Raw genomic sequence first — 14,950 nt, forward strand, 5'->3', positions numbered from 1 at the left:
CAGCTTCTTAGAGGCCAAGAGATTGGTCTGTGCTGGGGGCATCTCTCCCAGACATTTGGTAATTGCCCCTCAAATCAAAGACAGAATTTGATAGGGGAATGGGTATGGTAATTGTCCCTCCTGCTTATAATCACCTCAGGTGGGGCAGGTAAGCTTACCTGGGCTGCCCAGTGGTGGTGTCCAGAGAGCTGGCCAAGGCAGGTACCTGAGTGCCAGCTGGAGCACTTGGCATACGTGTGGGCCACCCTCCTCACGTTACTGCTGAGCTCCATGTGGGAAGAAGAGCTGCAGGTCGAGGGAGCGGCCTTCCTGACCATGTGTTCTGTGGGCATGGGCATCTTCTCCCTACAGGTGACCGTGTGCTGGGTGGACGAGGCCGGGGCCAGTTCCACGCACTGCCTCTCCCCACAGGCTGAGCATGCCGGGGTCCGCACCTACTTCTTCAGTGCTGAGAGCCCTGAGGAGCAGGAGGCCTGGATCCAGGCCATGGGGGAGGCGGCCCGAGTGCAGATCCCCCCAGCCCAGAAGTCTGTGCCCCAAGCTGTGCGTCACAAGTGAGTGCCAGGGTCTGGGCCTGGGGATGGGGAGTGCTAGGGAAAAAGGAAGAAGCAGGCAGTGCTGTGCTGTGTGCTGTCTCTGAACCCAGTGTGCTGTCTCGAACCACTGAGAGTGTGTCTGGTTGACTGATTTCAGAGCTGGTATTCTCTTCTCCTGGCCGCTCTTCGTCTTCTCTCTGAGCTGGAAGAAGCCCAGAGAGAAGTCAGGTTCCATGGAGCCTGGCCAGGAGCCCAGGGCCAGGGTCATTTGCTCAGTTTGTCTTGGCTGTGCATGTTAAGCACACAGCCTTTGGAGGTAAGTGGACTCAGGTTCAAATCCCAACTTGGTCACTTGCCCCGGTGCCACCTCAGTGTAAGTGACTTAACCTCCATGAACCTGAGTTTCCTTTCCTCAAAGATAGCAATTATAATCCTGACTCATAGGTCGTTGTGAGGACTGAATAGTATGTAAAATGCTTGCTGCATCATAAATGCTCAGTGCATGGCTGTGCCCATCACTCCCTCGTCCTCAGTCTGGGGGTCTGTCTCTACTTGAACTGGGAGTTGAGTATCGAGTTAGATGTTAACGGGGATCCAGAAGGAGGTGTCAGAGTATAGACTCCGAGTCTAGTCACATGTCTTAGAAATGTTTACCAAGCAAGGTGTCAGCAAGGATGCTTAAAGATGTTGACTTGGAGAAACTATAGGGAGAATACCTTCACGAGATTCCACTTTTGTTTCACCCAAGGGGCGTACTTCCAGAAGGCTGCTCATTCACTTCATAAATATTTACTCTAAATAGAAATGTGTAAGGCACTCTCTCAGGTGCTAGGAAAACTAGGGAGCAGAATTCTGACATGATCCTGCCTCACAGAGCTTATGTTCTAACAAAAAGTCCACCCCGCGAGAAGCTTGTTTTTGAGAAGGGAACTAGCATGTTTCAATGTCTGTGAAGTTTGAGGCACCAGCCTCTGCCCTGGCACCTGCTGTGTTTGACCCCACAGCAGTCCTGCAAAGGGAGACATGGTTATCCCCTCCTTGCCATCAAGGAACCTGGGGCTCATGGAAGTTGAGGAACTTTCTGTAGGACAGTGGGCTGACCTATGACAAGCCTCTGTAGCTGGGACATCAAGGACAGTTGGTGTTGTGAACCCTTAGTATAGTGTATGCCAAGTTTGGGGGCTGTATCAGGGACGGACTGCAGAGGAAACCAAGGCTGGGTGAGGTTAGTCTTGGCCACAGCTTGAAGGCTGGGCTAACAGCAGGTCAGCCGAAGGGAGTAGAGTGACCCATGGGAGGAGACCCGGAGGACAGAATGAGCATGCCATGCATAGGCAGAGTCGGATGACTTTTTTATAATAATTGGAAAACAACTGAAATGTATTAAATTCTGTTCTTATTGCTACCTTTCTGCCCAAACTTCTCCACTCCTTTCTCCCTCCTAGTGTACCACCCCCTACCCAACTCCGTGCTGGGCTGGAATCACTTCCAACATCTCCCTTGCCACCCTGCAGCCAGGAGAAGCCAGATTCAGAAAACATCCCACCCAGCAAACACCTCCACCAGCCACCTCACAACAGCCTCCCCAAACCTGAGCCGGAGGCCAAGACTCGAGGGGAGGGGGATGGCCGAGGCTGTGAGAAGGCAGAGAGGAGGCCTGAGAGGCCTGAAGTCCAGGGTGAGCCTCTGGTGAAAGTCAACGGCATCCAAGCTGGACTAGAACCAGCCTCAGAACCAGGCAGCCCTTACCCCGAGGGCCCAAGGGTTCCAGGGGGCAGGGAGCGGCTCACCCAGCCCAACGGCTGGCAGTATAGCTCCCCAAGCCGACCAGGGAGCACAGCTTTCCCGCCTCAGGGCTCAGAGAGTGGGGGCCACCAGCCAAGCTTCACCCAACACGCTAACCCCGACAAGATTGCCCAGCGCAAGAGCTCCATGAACCAGCTTCAGCAGTGGGTGAACCTGCGTCGGGGGGTGCTCCCACCTGAAGACCTTCGGAGGTGAGGCCTGGGGTAAAGCCGGGGTGTTGTCATGACTAAAGCTGGGCTGGGGGTGTAATGTGAGAGGCACCCCGGTTGGAAACCTTCGGGAAGACAGGCTGTGTTGGGAAACCAAGAAAACCCCAGGACTCCCAGCTTGCCCCAATCCTTCCCTGCCCCTGTGGCTCTCTCTCTGCCCCTGATTTTGCTTTCTGTCTACTTCCTCCGGAGGAAGGGACAGAGTGCCCAGTGTCTCTCCACAGGGGTGTTGGATGGCCCAGGAAACAGGCAGGCGATCACAGGGAGGGGCCTTAACGTTGTTTCAGACAGACATCTGTCTGCCTGAGGTTCCGACCCTCTTACAAACAACATCCTCCGTTCTGGTGTTTCTACCAACAGGAGACTCACTGATCAACTGCCAAGCCAACTCCATTTTTGAATGGCTCTAATTGTTTGAAAGCCAATGTTTATAGGCAGTTTTTAAAAAGAGAAAAGAAAGAAAATGTTGCCACTCACTGATCCTAGTTCTGCCCTCTGTACCAATTTCCTCCTTTATCTGGTGACTGGCCTTCAGACGTCTGAAGGTACTTATTGTGCCCCGGGGTCTGGGCAGCTCGGAACTGCAGGTAACAACAGCCTCAGGGAAAGCTGCTCACGGCCTGGTTCGGCGCCAGGGGCCTCTGGCCTGCCTGGGGACGGGGTGCAGGGGAGCACCTCCCTTCATACGACTCCCATAAAATCAGCGAAGATGCCTTTTGTCCCTCCTCTGCCCCTTTCCTCAGGTGTCTGGTACGCTTGCTTTCTTCCGTTTGCCTCTCTGGGCAGGATCTGATAAATCAGTTAGCGTTGAGATAGAGATGGCTAATAAGGCTTAAAGTTTCTCCCTAGGGGTATTTCATTTTAAAGAGGTAAAGATGGAAGCTCTGGCTGGTGGACGTTTGGGCCTCAGGGGGCTGGTTGAGGGAGGAGCTCTGAGGGCGGCTCTTCTGTGAACCTCTGGAAACAAACCTGGCGCTCTGTGTGCTCACAAGGCCACTCCAGGCTAGAGGACTCCGAGGTGGGGCTGGGGCCCCGTGGAGGGGTAGGGACGTGCCCACTCTGCCCAGTTCCTTACACTGTCCTCTCTCTCAGTCCCTCTAGGTTCTACCCCATGTCCCGCAGGGCCCCTGAGTATTATGGCCCCTACTCCTCCCAGTACCCCGACGATTACCAGTACTACCCACCAGGGGTGCGGCCGGACAGCATCTGCTCCATGCCCGCCTACGATCGGATCAGCCCGCCCTGGGCCCTGGAGGACAAGCGCCACTCCTTCCGCAACGGGTGTGGGTGGAAGGAGCCTGCCGGCTACGGACGGCAGGATGGCACCGTCTGGATCCCCAGCCCCTCCCGGCAGCCGGTCTATTACAATGAGTTGGATGCTGCCTCTAGCTCCCTGCGCCGCCTGTCCTTGCGGTCCCACTCTGTGCCCCGCTCGCCCAGCCAGGGCTCCTACAACCGCGCCCGCATTTACTCCCCGGTCCGCTCACCCAGTGCCCGTTTTGAGCGTCTGCCACCTCGCAGTGAGGACATCTATGCCGACCCCACTGCCTACGTGATGAGGCGATCCATCAGCTCTCCCAAGGTGAGCCTCCACCTTCCTCATCCCTGAAGTCCCCTCCTTCCTCATCCCCTGAGGTCCAGCAGGAGCCCGAGACCACCTGCTGAAAAGAAGTGGAGGTGTGGAAGCATCTAGGACACGGGGACACTGGGCTGTGTGTTGACAGAGCCAGGAGCACTGCCCAGGGAGCCACTGGTCCTGTGGTTCCATCCCCAGAAGAGCTGCCCTGGGGCCTTGCTTTGCCCACCATGTAGGAACATTGCTTTCTGTGCCTATCGCCAGATTATGCCAAGAACCTTAATTCTATATAGGAGGGCAGAGAAGATTCTGTCTTTTCAAATCTTGAGGACCTGAACAGATCACTGCTAGGATATTGCACTGGATAAATGCTGTCCATTTCAGTCTGGAGTCTGCTCTGGGACAGGATACAAATATCCCTAACCTTGAACTGCTGTTGGTGGGGAAGTCCGTGTCCCAGCCGGACCCCCTCACCTTTCCAATTCCCTTTCTCTTCCAGTATGATTACCTGGGAGACAGGCGGCCAGTCCCTGCAGGGCTGTACCCCTACAACTACCCACCACCCCCCACGGTCCACGATAAGATGGTACGTCCTCTCCTCCCCCACCACCACCCCTCAGGACCTCTGCTCCCAGGGAGGGCCTCTGGGCCCAATCTGTGGCCCATCTGGTTTTTAGTCGCCTCTGGATACCTCCTTCCTCCCAGCCAGGACTCTAACCCCAACAGAGTTTGGTGCCAGTTACCCCATCTCTGTGACACAGGGCAGAGAAGCACGGACAAGAGCTGGAAGCATGTCATGTCCTGACCCTCTGGACCTCAGAACAATCCTGCAGCATGCCGAGGGGCCTGGACAGGGCCTCAGATTATGGGCTGGGAAGAAAGTCAGACCAGAGCTCCCAACAGCAGGCACGATCTAGCCTTTCCCCACTAAGCTTCCAGTTTGTCCTTGCCTGCAATGCCACTTTGGGGGAGGAGACAGTGGCAGGACTGAGGAAGAAAAGATTTTCCATATTGTGTTTCCTCTTTTCCTCTTCCTCTCTACTGTGTTTCTTCCTGGATTTTGTTCTCTTGAGAATTTTTGTCTCCACTTGGAGAACTAGAGGCAGATGCCCCACTTGCAGAGCTGGGGAGACCCACTGGAACCCCCAGGCAGAGTCTTCGTGCCGAAGGCCTGGTGCTGGCCCCTCTCCCTGCACAGGTCCCAGAGGCCAGGCGCAGGAGGCCTGGGCTGGCGGGGCGGGCTGCCCCTCTGTTCCCTCTCTCATTCTCCCCTGCCAGTGCCCAAACTCCAGCCTTGATACACGGTAAATGCACCCATCCAGAAACAACAGGTTTCCCCAGAAAACTCAAAATGCCTGCAGGAGGTGCTGGCCAGGTTGCTTCAGTGGTGTCTCGCTCACCGGGGGAGGGCCAGGCTGACCAGGGAGCCATGGAGTGGGGGCCCAAGTGTGTCTCTGGTGGAGGCTGCTCTGGGTGGTCCAACCCCTTGCCCCCACCCACCCTGCCCCAGAACTCCTCCAGGGCGGAGAGGCGCTCTTCCTTGCCCAGCTAACTCTTAACTGCTTTGCTTCCTTTTTATTGTTTTCTTTTGTCCTGTTCCTGTTTGTTTGTGTTGCCGTTGGGCCTCGGGCTCCGGGTAGGATGAACTTTTAGACCTTCAGTTGCAAAGAAACCTAGAGTATTTGGATCAGCAGGTAGGCAGAGCTGGTGCTCCCTCGCCACCCCCCTGCTCCTGCCCTGTCTCCTCGCTTCCTACCTCCTTCCCACCTCCTCTTCGTCCATCCATTTGATAACCTTTGTTGGCACAACTGGGACACAACAAAGTGGCTTATATTTTGGTTTGCACCTTCACTCCCCTTGTCTTCAAAGCTCTTTAGGGCAGCTGGGAGTTTCTTGGGAAAAAAGAGACTATAAATGACCACATGAATAATTAATGCTACCTCTTGTTTGTTCGGCCTAAGTGGAAATGCCCCCCGGGAGGCAGGCAGGAATTTGCATCTTTGCTGGAGAGAGTAGCCGAGACAGAGGGAGCTCGTTGCTTGGGCCTAAAATGCTAGGATTTTGTTCAGCACAAATCTGGGAGATTATCCTATCATACTCCACAGGTTCTTGTTAAACTCCACGGTTTGTGAATTGAGGACTTCACACCCATCCTAGGATGATTTGAAAACTGTTGATTCATGTATTGGTAGTTCCTCCCTGCAGTCCTTTTGTACACACAGCTTGTGTTTTCCTGAGAACTCACACGGGTGAACTGAGGAAGCAGTTTCAACCCAGTTTTACAGATGAGTGTCCTGAAGTGGCAGTGATTGTAACTCCCACTGGAGGGAGGCAGTGGGCTGCCTGGGCTCCCGGCTCCAGGGCTCTACCCTTTGGCTACCAGGCCTCGTGGGGCCAAGGGGGCTGTAGCACTCTGTGACTTTAGACAGGCCAGGGTCAACATGCTGGACATTTATCTGAGCACATACTCCGACGTTCAGATCTGCGCTACAGATCATGCGGGACCTGGCCACACACACACTGCCCTATGGGGGTGGCCTGAGGTGGGGGCGAAAATAATAATGACAGTAATAACGATAACAATGGCAGCAGCTACCATAAGGGGGGGCCTCCTCCCTGCTCCGTACTATTCTAAGCACTTTACAGAACCTAACTCATTTAGTCTTTATAACCACCCTGCAAAGGTGGGTACTCGGATTATCCCCATTTTATAACTGGTAAAGCGAAAGCACAGAGAGGTTAGGAAACATGCCAAGGGCACACAGCCAGTGCGTGGCAGAGATTGGAATATGATTCTGAACTTTTGACCTAGTTTGTAGCTGAGGAAACATGTCACATGTGACGAAGCTAGGCTCAGCCTCATCAGGATGATTTTGTGCTCTCAATGTTGTAGAAAGCACCATAAATGTGAAATCAGAGGATTTGGCTGTGACTGTTGGTGGTACTAGTCACAGGCCACATGGCCAGCATCTCACTGGGCCTCCATGTCCTTGTGCGTTCATCCTCATGAAGACCTTGGGCACTGGAAGCACTGATACCTGTATTTTAATCAACAGGGAAGGCGCCCAGCCCTCAGGGAACTGCAGTTTCATTCCAGAAAGCAGCATGTGTTGTCCAGTCCATGTGGGCGTCCAGTCCAGGATGCCAGTCCTGAGCAGGCCTGGGTGCACTCACCCCCTCCCCTGCCCCAATGCTGCTAGGCTCTGCTGTGCCCGGGAGTGGTGAGGAGCAGGGCTCTGTGCCCCTGGCCTCTGGGCAGGCTTTGCTCCCTGTGGCCCCCCCACAGTGCCTGGCTGGCCAGCTATTCAGATGAGATCAGACACGTTCAGGGTAGTACGGCCATAGACAGGCCAGTTATTCAATTCAGACCACAGTGACTTTTCCTTGGGCTTCTGTCCCCCCAGAGAGGTGGGGCCCTTAGGCTGGGAGCTTCAGAAATAACCTCTCAGAGGACCTCCTCCAGGATAAACAGATATTCTAGATATTCTTAAAAGGCAGTTTTATATGATAAGAGTTCAGAACATAGAGTCAGACACAGCACTTTAGTTCCAGCTCTGCCATTTACAAGAAATTTGTTTTCAATCTTGCAAATACCACTTAGCCTCTCTGGGCCTTTGTTTTGTCAATTATAGAATGGACATTATGGAACCTGCCCTCTCTACCTCACAGATGTGTTGGGAGACCCCAATAAGAATGAGAGCGTTTTGTCAGGCATTGGCAATGAGTGGTAACTGCTGCTATGGTTATTCTATTGTTCGTTTTCTTCTAGAACTTAAAATATTAACTGAGCACCCTTACTATGTGTAAGGCACTAGGCCAGGTGCTTTCTCACTAGATCTCTAACACTTTGGAGAGACAGAAGACGGTACACAGGAATTCTTCTAGAGACAGGACCCACATGGGCTGGAAGATCCCCAAAGCCACGTCAGGGGTGGGAACAGGCCAGGGAGAGAAGAGAGCCTGCTTCTCTCCTTTATCACGTTAGATCCACTGGGTGGGGAAAGCATGAGATCAGGGGGTGTCCGGGGAGAGCCTGGGCCTCCCCTGCCCTCTCAAAGCCTGATGTGTTGGTAGATCTGCCTTGTTTTCCCTACATACATACACACACCATACACACACGGGCCACAGGTTTGACACACAGGCAGCAGACGGAAGCATACACATATATGCACCACCATACACAGTAAATGCAACCTCACACACACAGGTGCCAAGAAAATAGGGATCAATTTGAGTTCTGACCCTTATAGAAAATACGGTTGATGTCCTGTTGACTTCTGTTTCACAAAGACTCAACCTCATATCATAACTGCTCTTTTGAAAGCCTCTTAAATGACATTATATGCCATAGGAAAATTTCCAACGAGGCTAACGAGGTAGAAAAATCAGATCCTAGGACATAAAGCCTTTTAAAATGCTGTAGACCCTGCAAATGGGAGTGGATGGGCGCCCCTCGCCATCCACAGCATGCGGAAAGGAAGCAAGGCTGACTTTGGATTGCCATCTGAACGGGACAGGGAAATGCATGTGGGTCCAGTGAAGATTGGAAAGACAAGGGCAAAAAAACATGGGGCCTCCTGAACTGTGAACCCAGAAGGTCTGCCCTAAGGTGGCCCTGTCCCTTCCCTCACTCACTTCTCCTCCCCAAAAAGCTTTTCTTGCACTACCCCTTCTGCTGCCTGTTCCTGCAGATGAATTGAGTTAAAGGGACATAGCCAAGGATACTCCCTAATATGTTCACTTTTGGATGCTGTCACAGTGGAACCAGTGGGGGGAAATGATGGCATTTCTGGTTGATTTGGTTGGCTTGTCCCCCGTTTCCCTCCCTCCCTCCCTCCTTCTCTCCCTCCTTCCCTCCTTCACCTTTCTTTCTTTCTCTGTCTTTTTCGTTTGGCAAATAGTCTTTCCCCCCATGTTCCTAATGATCCTTGAAAGATAAGATAACGTGTTGGGAGAGCAGTGTTCCAATATCTGGTGTCCCTTTAACATGGCTTGCTTGTTTTGGCCTCCTTATTTGCTCCATAGCGTCATCCAAGATCGGCATGGATGCTACCAGCCCAGCTCTGGAAACCGTGTTTAGCAATCCTTTCTACTCTAGAGCCAAGAGGTGGGCAGGGGTTGGGGAGAGAGACCTGTGCCTATATGTTTGGGAAGGCCCACCCAAAGAGCAGGTCCCAGCTGTCCTTTTTTTGTTGTTTCATTTAGTTCAAATTTTGGGAGACTGTTCTTTGCGACTGCCTGTGTGGTCTTTGACCAAAGCAGTGTGAGAAATGAGAGCTGGGGCAAGGAGATGACGACCTTGGCCAATGTGGATGAGCCCCACAATACTCAGGCACCCTGGGGAAGTGTCCTTGGGCTGGGGCCTCTTCAGAGCTGTGAGCTAGGGCACAGTGGCCTCCCAGCTTCCTTCTGTGGCCTTTCCTCAAAGGCAGCTTCAGTGCTGGTCCTGAGATGGAGTTCACAGAGGGAGAGCGATGGGTAAGGTCAAGGAGAGGTTGCTGCAGTCCCCAAGAGGAGTTGCCCTTTTCTGTTTCCTGGAAAACAAGCACAGGGGGGTGTGGGGAAGATACCTGTGAGTCTGAGTTTGAATCATCCCTTCCTCCCTCTGCTGCAGATGAGTGAGAGCGAGACTCTCATCAGTATGGTGAACCGCATGGTGGAGAGCTCCTCCCCCAGGGCCCAGCTCTTCATGCAAGTAAGGCCTCTGCCTGGCAGCACGGTCCCTGTCAACACCATTTCAGCTGCTTGTGCATGGTCGAGTCAACCCATCTGGGATGGGGCTTGCTCCTCCCAACCCACTCATCTGCCAGGCCTCATCTCCCAGGCTCAGCCTGGACTCCCTCCTTTAATTCCACTATGTTTCCTCCATTCTTCGTGTTCATGGATAAACCCAATGCCCATCTCCCAAACCATTAAAATAGCCAGCATCAACATCTCATGCCTGCAGGGATCACAAATCTGCTTTTTAATTGCCTAGGCCTTCCACTTTTTATTTGGTATCTTCTCCACAGACATTACTGGGGTTAAGGGCATGGGGGTGTGATATGGAACCATTCAATGCCAAAGGTATGAAGAGTGTTCTGTGGCTACTGGATGTGTCGTCAAGGGTAGGATGCATTTACTGGACCCAGAGACACTTCTGAATTTGTACCAATCCTGGTTTAAACACAAGCCTGTGACTGGTGTTCGATCTGCTAGGCCAATAGTTCTCAAATATTTCCTATGCTCATTCCATTCTCCCATGAGTTGTTCTCAAAAACAGCTGAAGGTTCACCATTGTTCTCATGGTCATTGCCAACAGGCCGTCAGGAGCTCTACACCCTTGGGATCCCTCTCAGCTGGAGATCCTAGAGCTTAGGGAAGGGGAGATACATAGCAGGAGCTGAGCAGCATCTTTGTCTCCACGGTCAGCCTAGGACAATTGGGATGGAGCTGACATTGGGCCATCCCAGGCTGCTCAGCCAGGGCACAGAGAGTTAGCTCAGGGCCCCAGATGGAAGCTACCAGAGGTGATGTAATGCAGTCTCTGGCAAAAAAGGAGCAAAGGTTGTCACTTTCCCGCCTCCACATGCCCTTCTGTCCCCTGCTGCAGTAACCGGCCTCCTGTTCCTGCAGGTCCCTCCGTACCCAGAAGTGTTCCGGGACAGCCTCCACACCTACAAGTTAAACGAGCAAGATACAGATGTAAGAGCAGCTCTCCTGCTCCCTCTGTGCACTCCAGCCCCTCCCGCTGTTGTCCTCCTCCTCGGGCTCCTCCATGGGGCCTCTCCTCCCCACGGCTCTTCATCCATTTGATCCCTGTCCTTTTCTCACTGCAAAGACAACATTTTGCCTGTCCCTCCTCACCCCCTTGTCTCACTCTTCCCACTCATCCCTGCCTCTTGCGCTGTCTGTGTGTTTCCCCACTGAGCTCTAGGACCCTTGTCTCCAGCAGTAGGATCTGCTTATTGCAGGAACACAGACTTTGTCAGGAGGTCAGTGGTAGTCCCTAGGTAACTGGAAAGAAGAACATGGCTATGCGCCTGCCCTCAGGGCACTTCAGAGTAGTGGCAGACACGAGGTAGCAGTATATGATTCCTAGACTGAACAGCTGACAGTAGGTTCTGCAGGAGTGTGAGGTAGTAAGACCTTGCGGGCTGGTGAGTCAGGGACAAAACAGGTAGCATGTGAGCTGGCCTTGAACTAAAGGCCCGGAGGGCAAGATCTGATTCAGTGGAAAGGAGCCATGGGGTGTTTGAATGTCGGCATGGATAAAGGTGTGCACTAGAGAAGCACAGGTCTTTCCCGAAGAGAAGTTTGGCCTGACCAGCCCTCCCGACCCTGCCCGCCCCCCCCCCCCCCCCCAATCATCACTGGGCTTGCCTGGGCAGCAGATCTGCTCAGCAGGCCCGGGAGAGGTTCCATCCAAACGAGGACCAGACCTCCGAGGGACGCCAGCGTCAGCCATCCTGAGATGCTGGGGAGGGGAGGGGAGAGCGCATCATGTGGAACTGTGGAACCAGTTTACATTGTTCACTGGTTTTCTGAGACTGGGGTCCAAGCACCGCACCCTACCTACCCATTGAGTCCATACTCACCTAGGAGGCCTGGAAGGTCAGGCCACATTATCTCCCAACCCTCATGAATTGGAAGCCTTAGGAGGACAGGAATGCAGGAGCTTAATGTCTGGCTTTCAGCCCTCTCTTCTCAAGCTGACTCACTCCCTCAGAAAATAAACACACCTCCCCTCCCAGTGGGTACTTGGGAGTCTCCCAAGGTAAAGACCACCTTCCTATTCCCAGGAGTTTCCAAAGTCAAGGTGAAGGGCTAGGGTTTCTCAGCAGGGTAAAGGAGGCGGTATCCAGAGGCCGGGCCCTGCCAACCCATGTCTCAGGTCCCCATCAAACTGTGTCCTTCACCCCCTTCTCTCTCCCTTCCTGCCCCCCACTCCCTCGGGACCCTAGAAGTTGCTGGGCAAATTGTGTGAGCAGAACAAGGTGGTGAGGGAGCAGGACCGGCTGGTGCAGCAGCTCCGTGCTGAGAAGGTGAGAGCCAAGGGGTGGCCTTGAGTGAGGGCAGGTGGGGGACTGGCTTGGAGGAGGTGTGGGCTGCTATCTCCACCCTGACTAAACTGACAGAGTTTTGCCTTCTTTGAACTTGTGTCCTGTGCTTAGTCAGACCTGCTGAAGCTCTCCTGGGGAAGCTCAGGCAGCGTGAGGATAACCTCCACTGCTCTGCCTGATTGAACCTCGAGGGCTCCGGCTTGTGTTGCTAACAGTCCCACAGAGGAGCTCTCAGGGCTGCTCATAGCCGTTGCCCTGCCTTTCTTCAGGAGAGCCTGGAAAGTGCCTTGATGGGGACCCACCAGGAGCTGGAGATGTTTGGAAGCCAACCCGCCTACCCAGAGAAGCTGCTGCATAAAAAGGAGTCGCTGCAGAACCAGCTCATCCACATCCGGGTGGAGCTGTCACAGGCCACAACGGTAACCTGAGCACCGGGTCTGCACCCATCAGGACAACCTCCCTCCCAGGTGGTGCTCCCCTAACCCAGTTCTTCTTGGAGGGCCAGAGCAGGATGCTCCTCCGGGAGGGGCACGGAAAACAAAGACTTTAACACTGCCTGGCAAAGAAACAGCCGACACACCAGCCTACTTGTTCCAGGGCCTCCATGAACACTGGTGAATTTCCCACCAACTATAACTGCACCAGGATTTGTTCAGGGTGGCGTGGAATCAGGGCCACTTACTTCCTTGGCTGCTCTAATACCTTTGCTGCCCACCTCTGCCTTCTCTCCTGGAGACCCGGGACACTGGCAGCAATGCTGATGTTCTGGTCATGTCCTGGTGGGCACAGGGAGACCCTCCAGTACTGAAGGCCTGAGTAATAGCTCTAGGGACAGCAGCCAAAGCCCCAGGAAAGCATGGCCCAGAAAGGAGATCAAGCCCTCCCTCCATCTCCTTCCCTCTCGTCCTCCACTTTCAACTGCCAGATCTCGGAGGACAGGAGTGTGAGGGAGCAATGTTTCCCACGCCGGCCAACCCACATATTTGGAGGGAATGACATGTCCTCTCTATTTTGGTTTGCAGCGGGGTGGGCTGGGGCACCTCCTGTGAGGTTGGTGTTTGGCTGTCATTAGAATGCCTCAGCCCTGTGCACTCTCCTCCAGGCCCTCTATGCCCTCCTCCCAGACCTGCCAGATGGCAGGCACGTGGCCCCAGGCCCAACAGCAGGATGAGGAGAAATGCTGGGTGATGGCCGCTGTCTCAGCAAACCCTCCCCCTTGTAGGCCCTGACCAACAGCACCGTGGAGTATGAGAGCCTTGAGTCGGAGGTCTCTGCCCTGCACGACGACCTCTGGGAACAGCTCAATTTGGACGTCCAGGTGAAGAGGGCCCTGGGCAGGTGGGGGTTGGCGTGTGCTTTGGGTCTTCCTTGTGTTTTTGGTCGAAAGAGACCAGGGTGGCTTCCTTTCTTGCTTTAGAGATTTCAGATTTAAGATGAGGAGTTGGTTCTAAGACAAAAGACAAGGTTCAGGGCCACTTAAAGCAGATGCTAAATTTCAGGATGAAAATAATGTGGGTTCTTCATTTCCAAGAAATCACAGGGGATAGAGTCAAGTAGAAGCATTGGAACTTCAGTTAGGCATCAGGAGTTTCATGACTGGAAGAATTTAACAGACACACAAATACAAGATAAATACGAATCTCTCCCGACCTCAGAAGAGTAGTCAGCAAGGAAGTGATGCACTCGGGTATTTTAAGATAGGAAGAGGCTTTCCTTTCTGGGACTGGTTCGAAAGCTCTATCTGGAGGCAGCAGGCTGGACACACTGACCTTGGAGCATCTTGTTCTTTGCCTCCCTCTGTCTTTTCTCTACCCAGCACACACGCCCCATGCCTCCTCTCTGGCTAGCGTTGCGAGCCCTGTTTCTCTTGTGCAGTTGGAACCCTGGTTTCCCCGTTTTTACTCCTGTCTCCCTCCTGGTAACAACACTTTCCACACCAGCCTTGCAGCTGGTTGGGTGGGGGGAGGTGAAGGCCCTCCTGGTCCAGAGGCCCCAAACATCACCATGTCTGTGGCAGATTTCAGGAGGTAGGGTAGTGTTGTGATCAGGAGCAACGGCTCTTGGAACAAAAAGACCCTGTTCAGATGCTGGTCTTACAACAGATGGTCGGACCCAAGTCCCTTCATCTCTGAAGCAGGGACAGCTGCCGCCCTCGCCTCATAGATTTGTGAGCCAAAATGGGTTCGTCAAAGCACTTAACACAGTGCCTGGTATGGGGGAGCTAAATAAGTGGCGGCTATTAGTTTTCAAAGAGTGGGTGCTGTAATTGAATATAATTCATGAGTATTTAGGCATATGTTGGATGTGGATATTACAGAAGAGCTATTTGGATATGAAGAAAAACAGGAAACTGGAATCTCTCACCCCTGGAAAATAGGCTACCATAAAACGTTCATCTAGAGGGGTCTTGACTCCAAGACCACCCTGGCCTCCCCTGGAGGGGCTGTAAGGGGCGAGTCCTTACTCTCATTTGGTGCTGAGTCCTCAGATTTACCTAAGGGGGCTCTTTCCTGTGATGACAGGGTCCTCTCCTCTGTTAATTCTCAGCTCTGTTTTATGGAGGCTGGGGAGGCAGAGGCTGCCCATGAGAAAGAGAAATGTGCTGCAGGGGTGTGTGTGTGCTGGAGGGGGATGTGTGTGCTGGATAATGTGTGTGTGTGCTGGAGGGGTGTGTGCCGGAGGATGTGTGTGTGTAATTGTTTGCTGGAGGTGTGTGTGTGTGTATTTATATGAGTTTGCATGCACAGGGCTCCGTCTACCTCTGGTTTAAGGGACGCAGGG

At 53.4% G+C, this 14,950-nt stretch overlaps 1 protein-coding gene across 17 annotated transcripts in view; it reads left to right on the top strand.

Annotated features, from left to right (window-relative positions):
* Nucleotides 1-14,950, top strand: part of PLEKHA6 (pleckstrin homology domain containing A6) — a 132,697-nt gene that overhangs the window by 102,057 nt on the left and 15,690 nt on the right. For 10 of the 17 annotated variants that reach the window (XM_045182340.2, XM_045182355.3, XM_045182342.3 and 7 more), the window contains 10 exons: nt 352-554; nt 1,982-2,533; nt 3,644-4,133; nt 4,627-4,713; nt 5,768-5,821; nt 9,742-9,822; nt 10,743-10,811; nt 12,071-12,151; nt 12,439-12,588; nt 13,392-13,487. In XM_045182340.2, coding sequence (XP_045038275.2) covers nt 352-554; nt 1,982-2,533; nt 3,644-4,133; nt 4,627-4,713; nt 5,768-5,821; nt 9,742-9,822; nt 10,743-10,811; nt 12,071-12,151; nt 12,439-12,588; nt 13,392-13,487 — 1,863 coding nt within the window. The remainder of the gene's footprint in view (nt 1-351; nt 555-1,981; nt 2,534-3,643; nt 4,134-4,626; nt 4,714-5,767; nt 5,822-9,741; nt 9,823-10,742; nt 10,812-12,070; nt 12,152-12,438; nt 12,589-13,391; nt 13,488-14,950) is intronic. The other 7 variants (XM_045182381.2, XM_045182376.3, XM_045182351.2 and 4 more) reach the window with 6 other exon arrangements.

Source organism: Desmodus rotundus, chromosome 12, assembly GCF_022682495.2.
Source record: "Desmodus rotundus isolate HL8 chromosome 12, HLdesRot8A.1, whole genome shotgun sequence".
Taxonomy (NCBI): domain Eukaryota; kingdom Metazoa; phylum Chordata; class Mammalia; order Chiroptera; family Phyllostomidae; genus Desmodus; species Desmodus rotundus.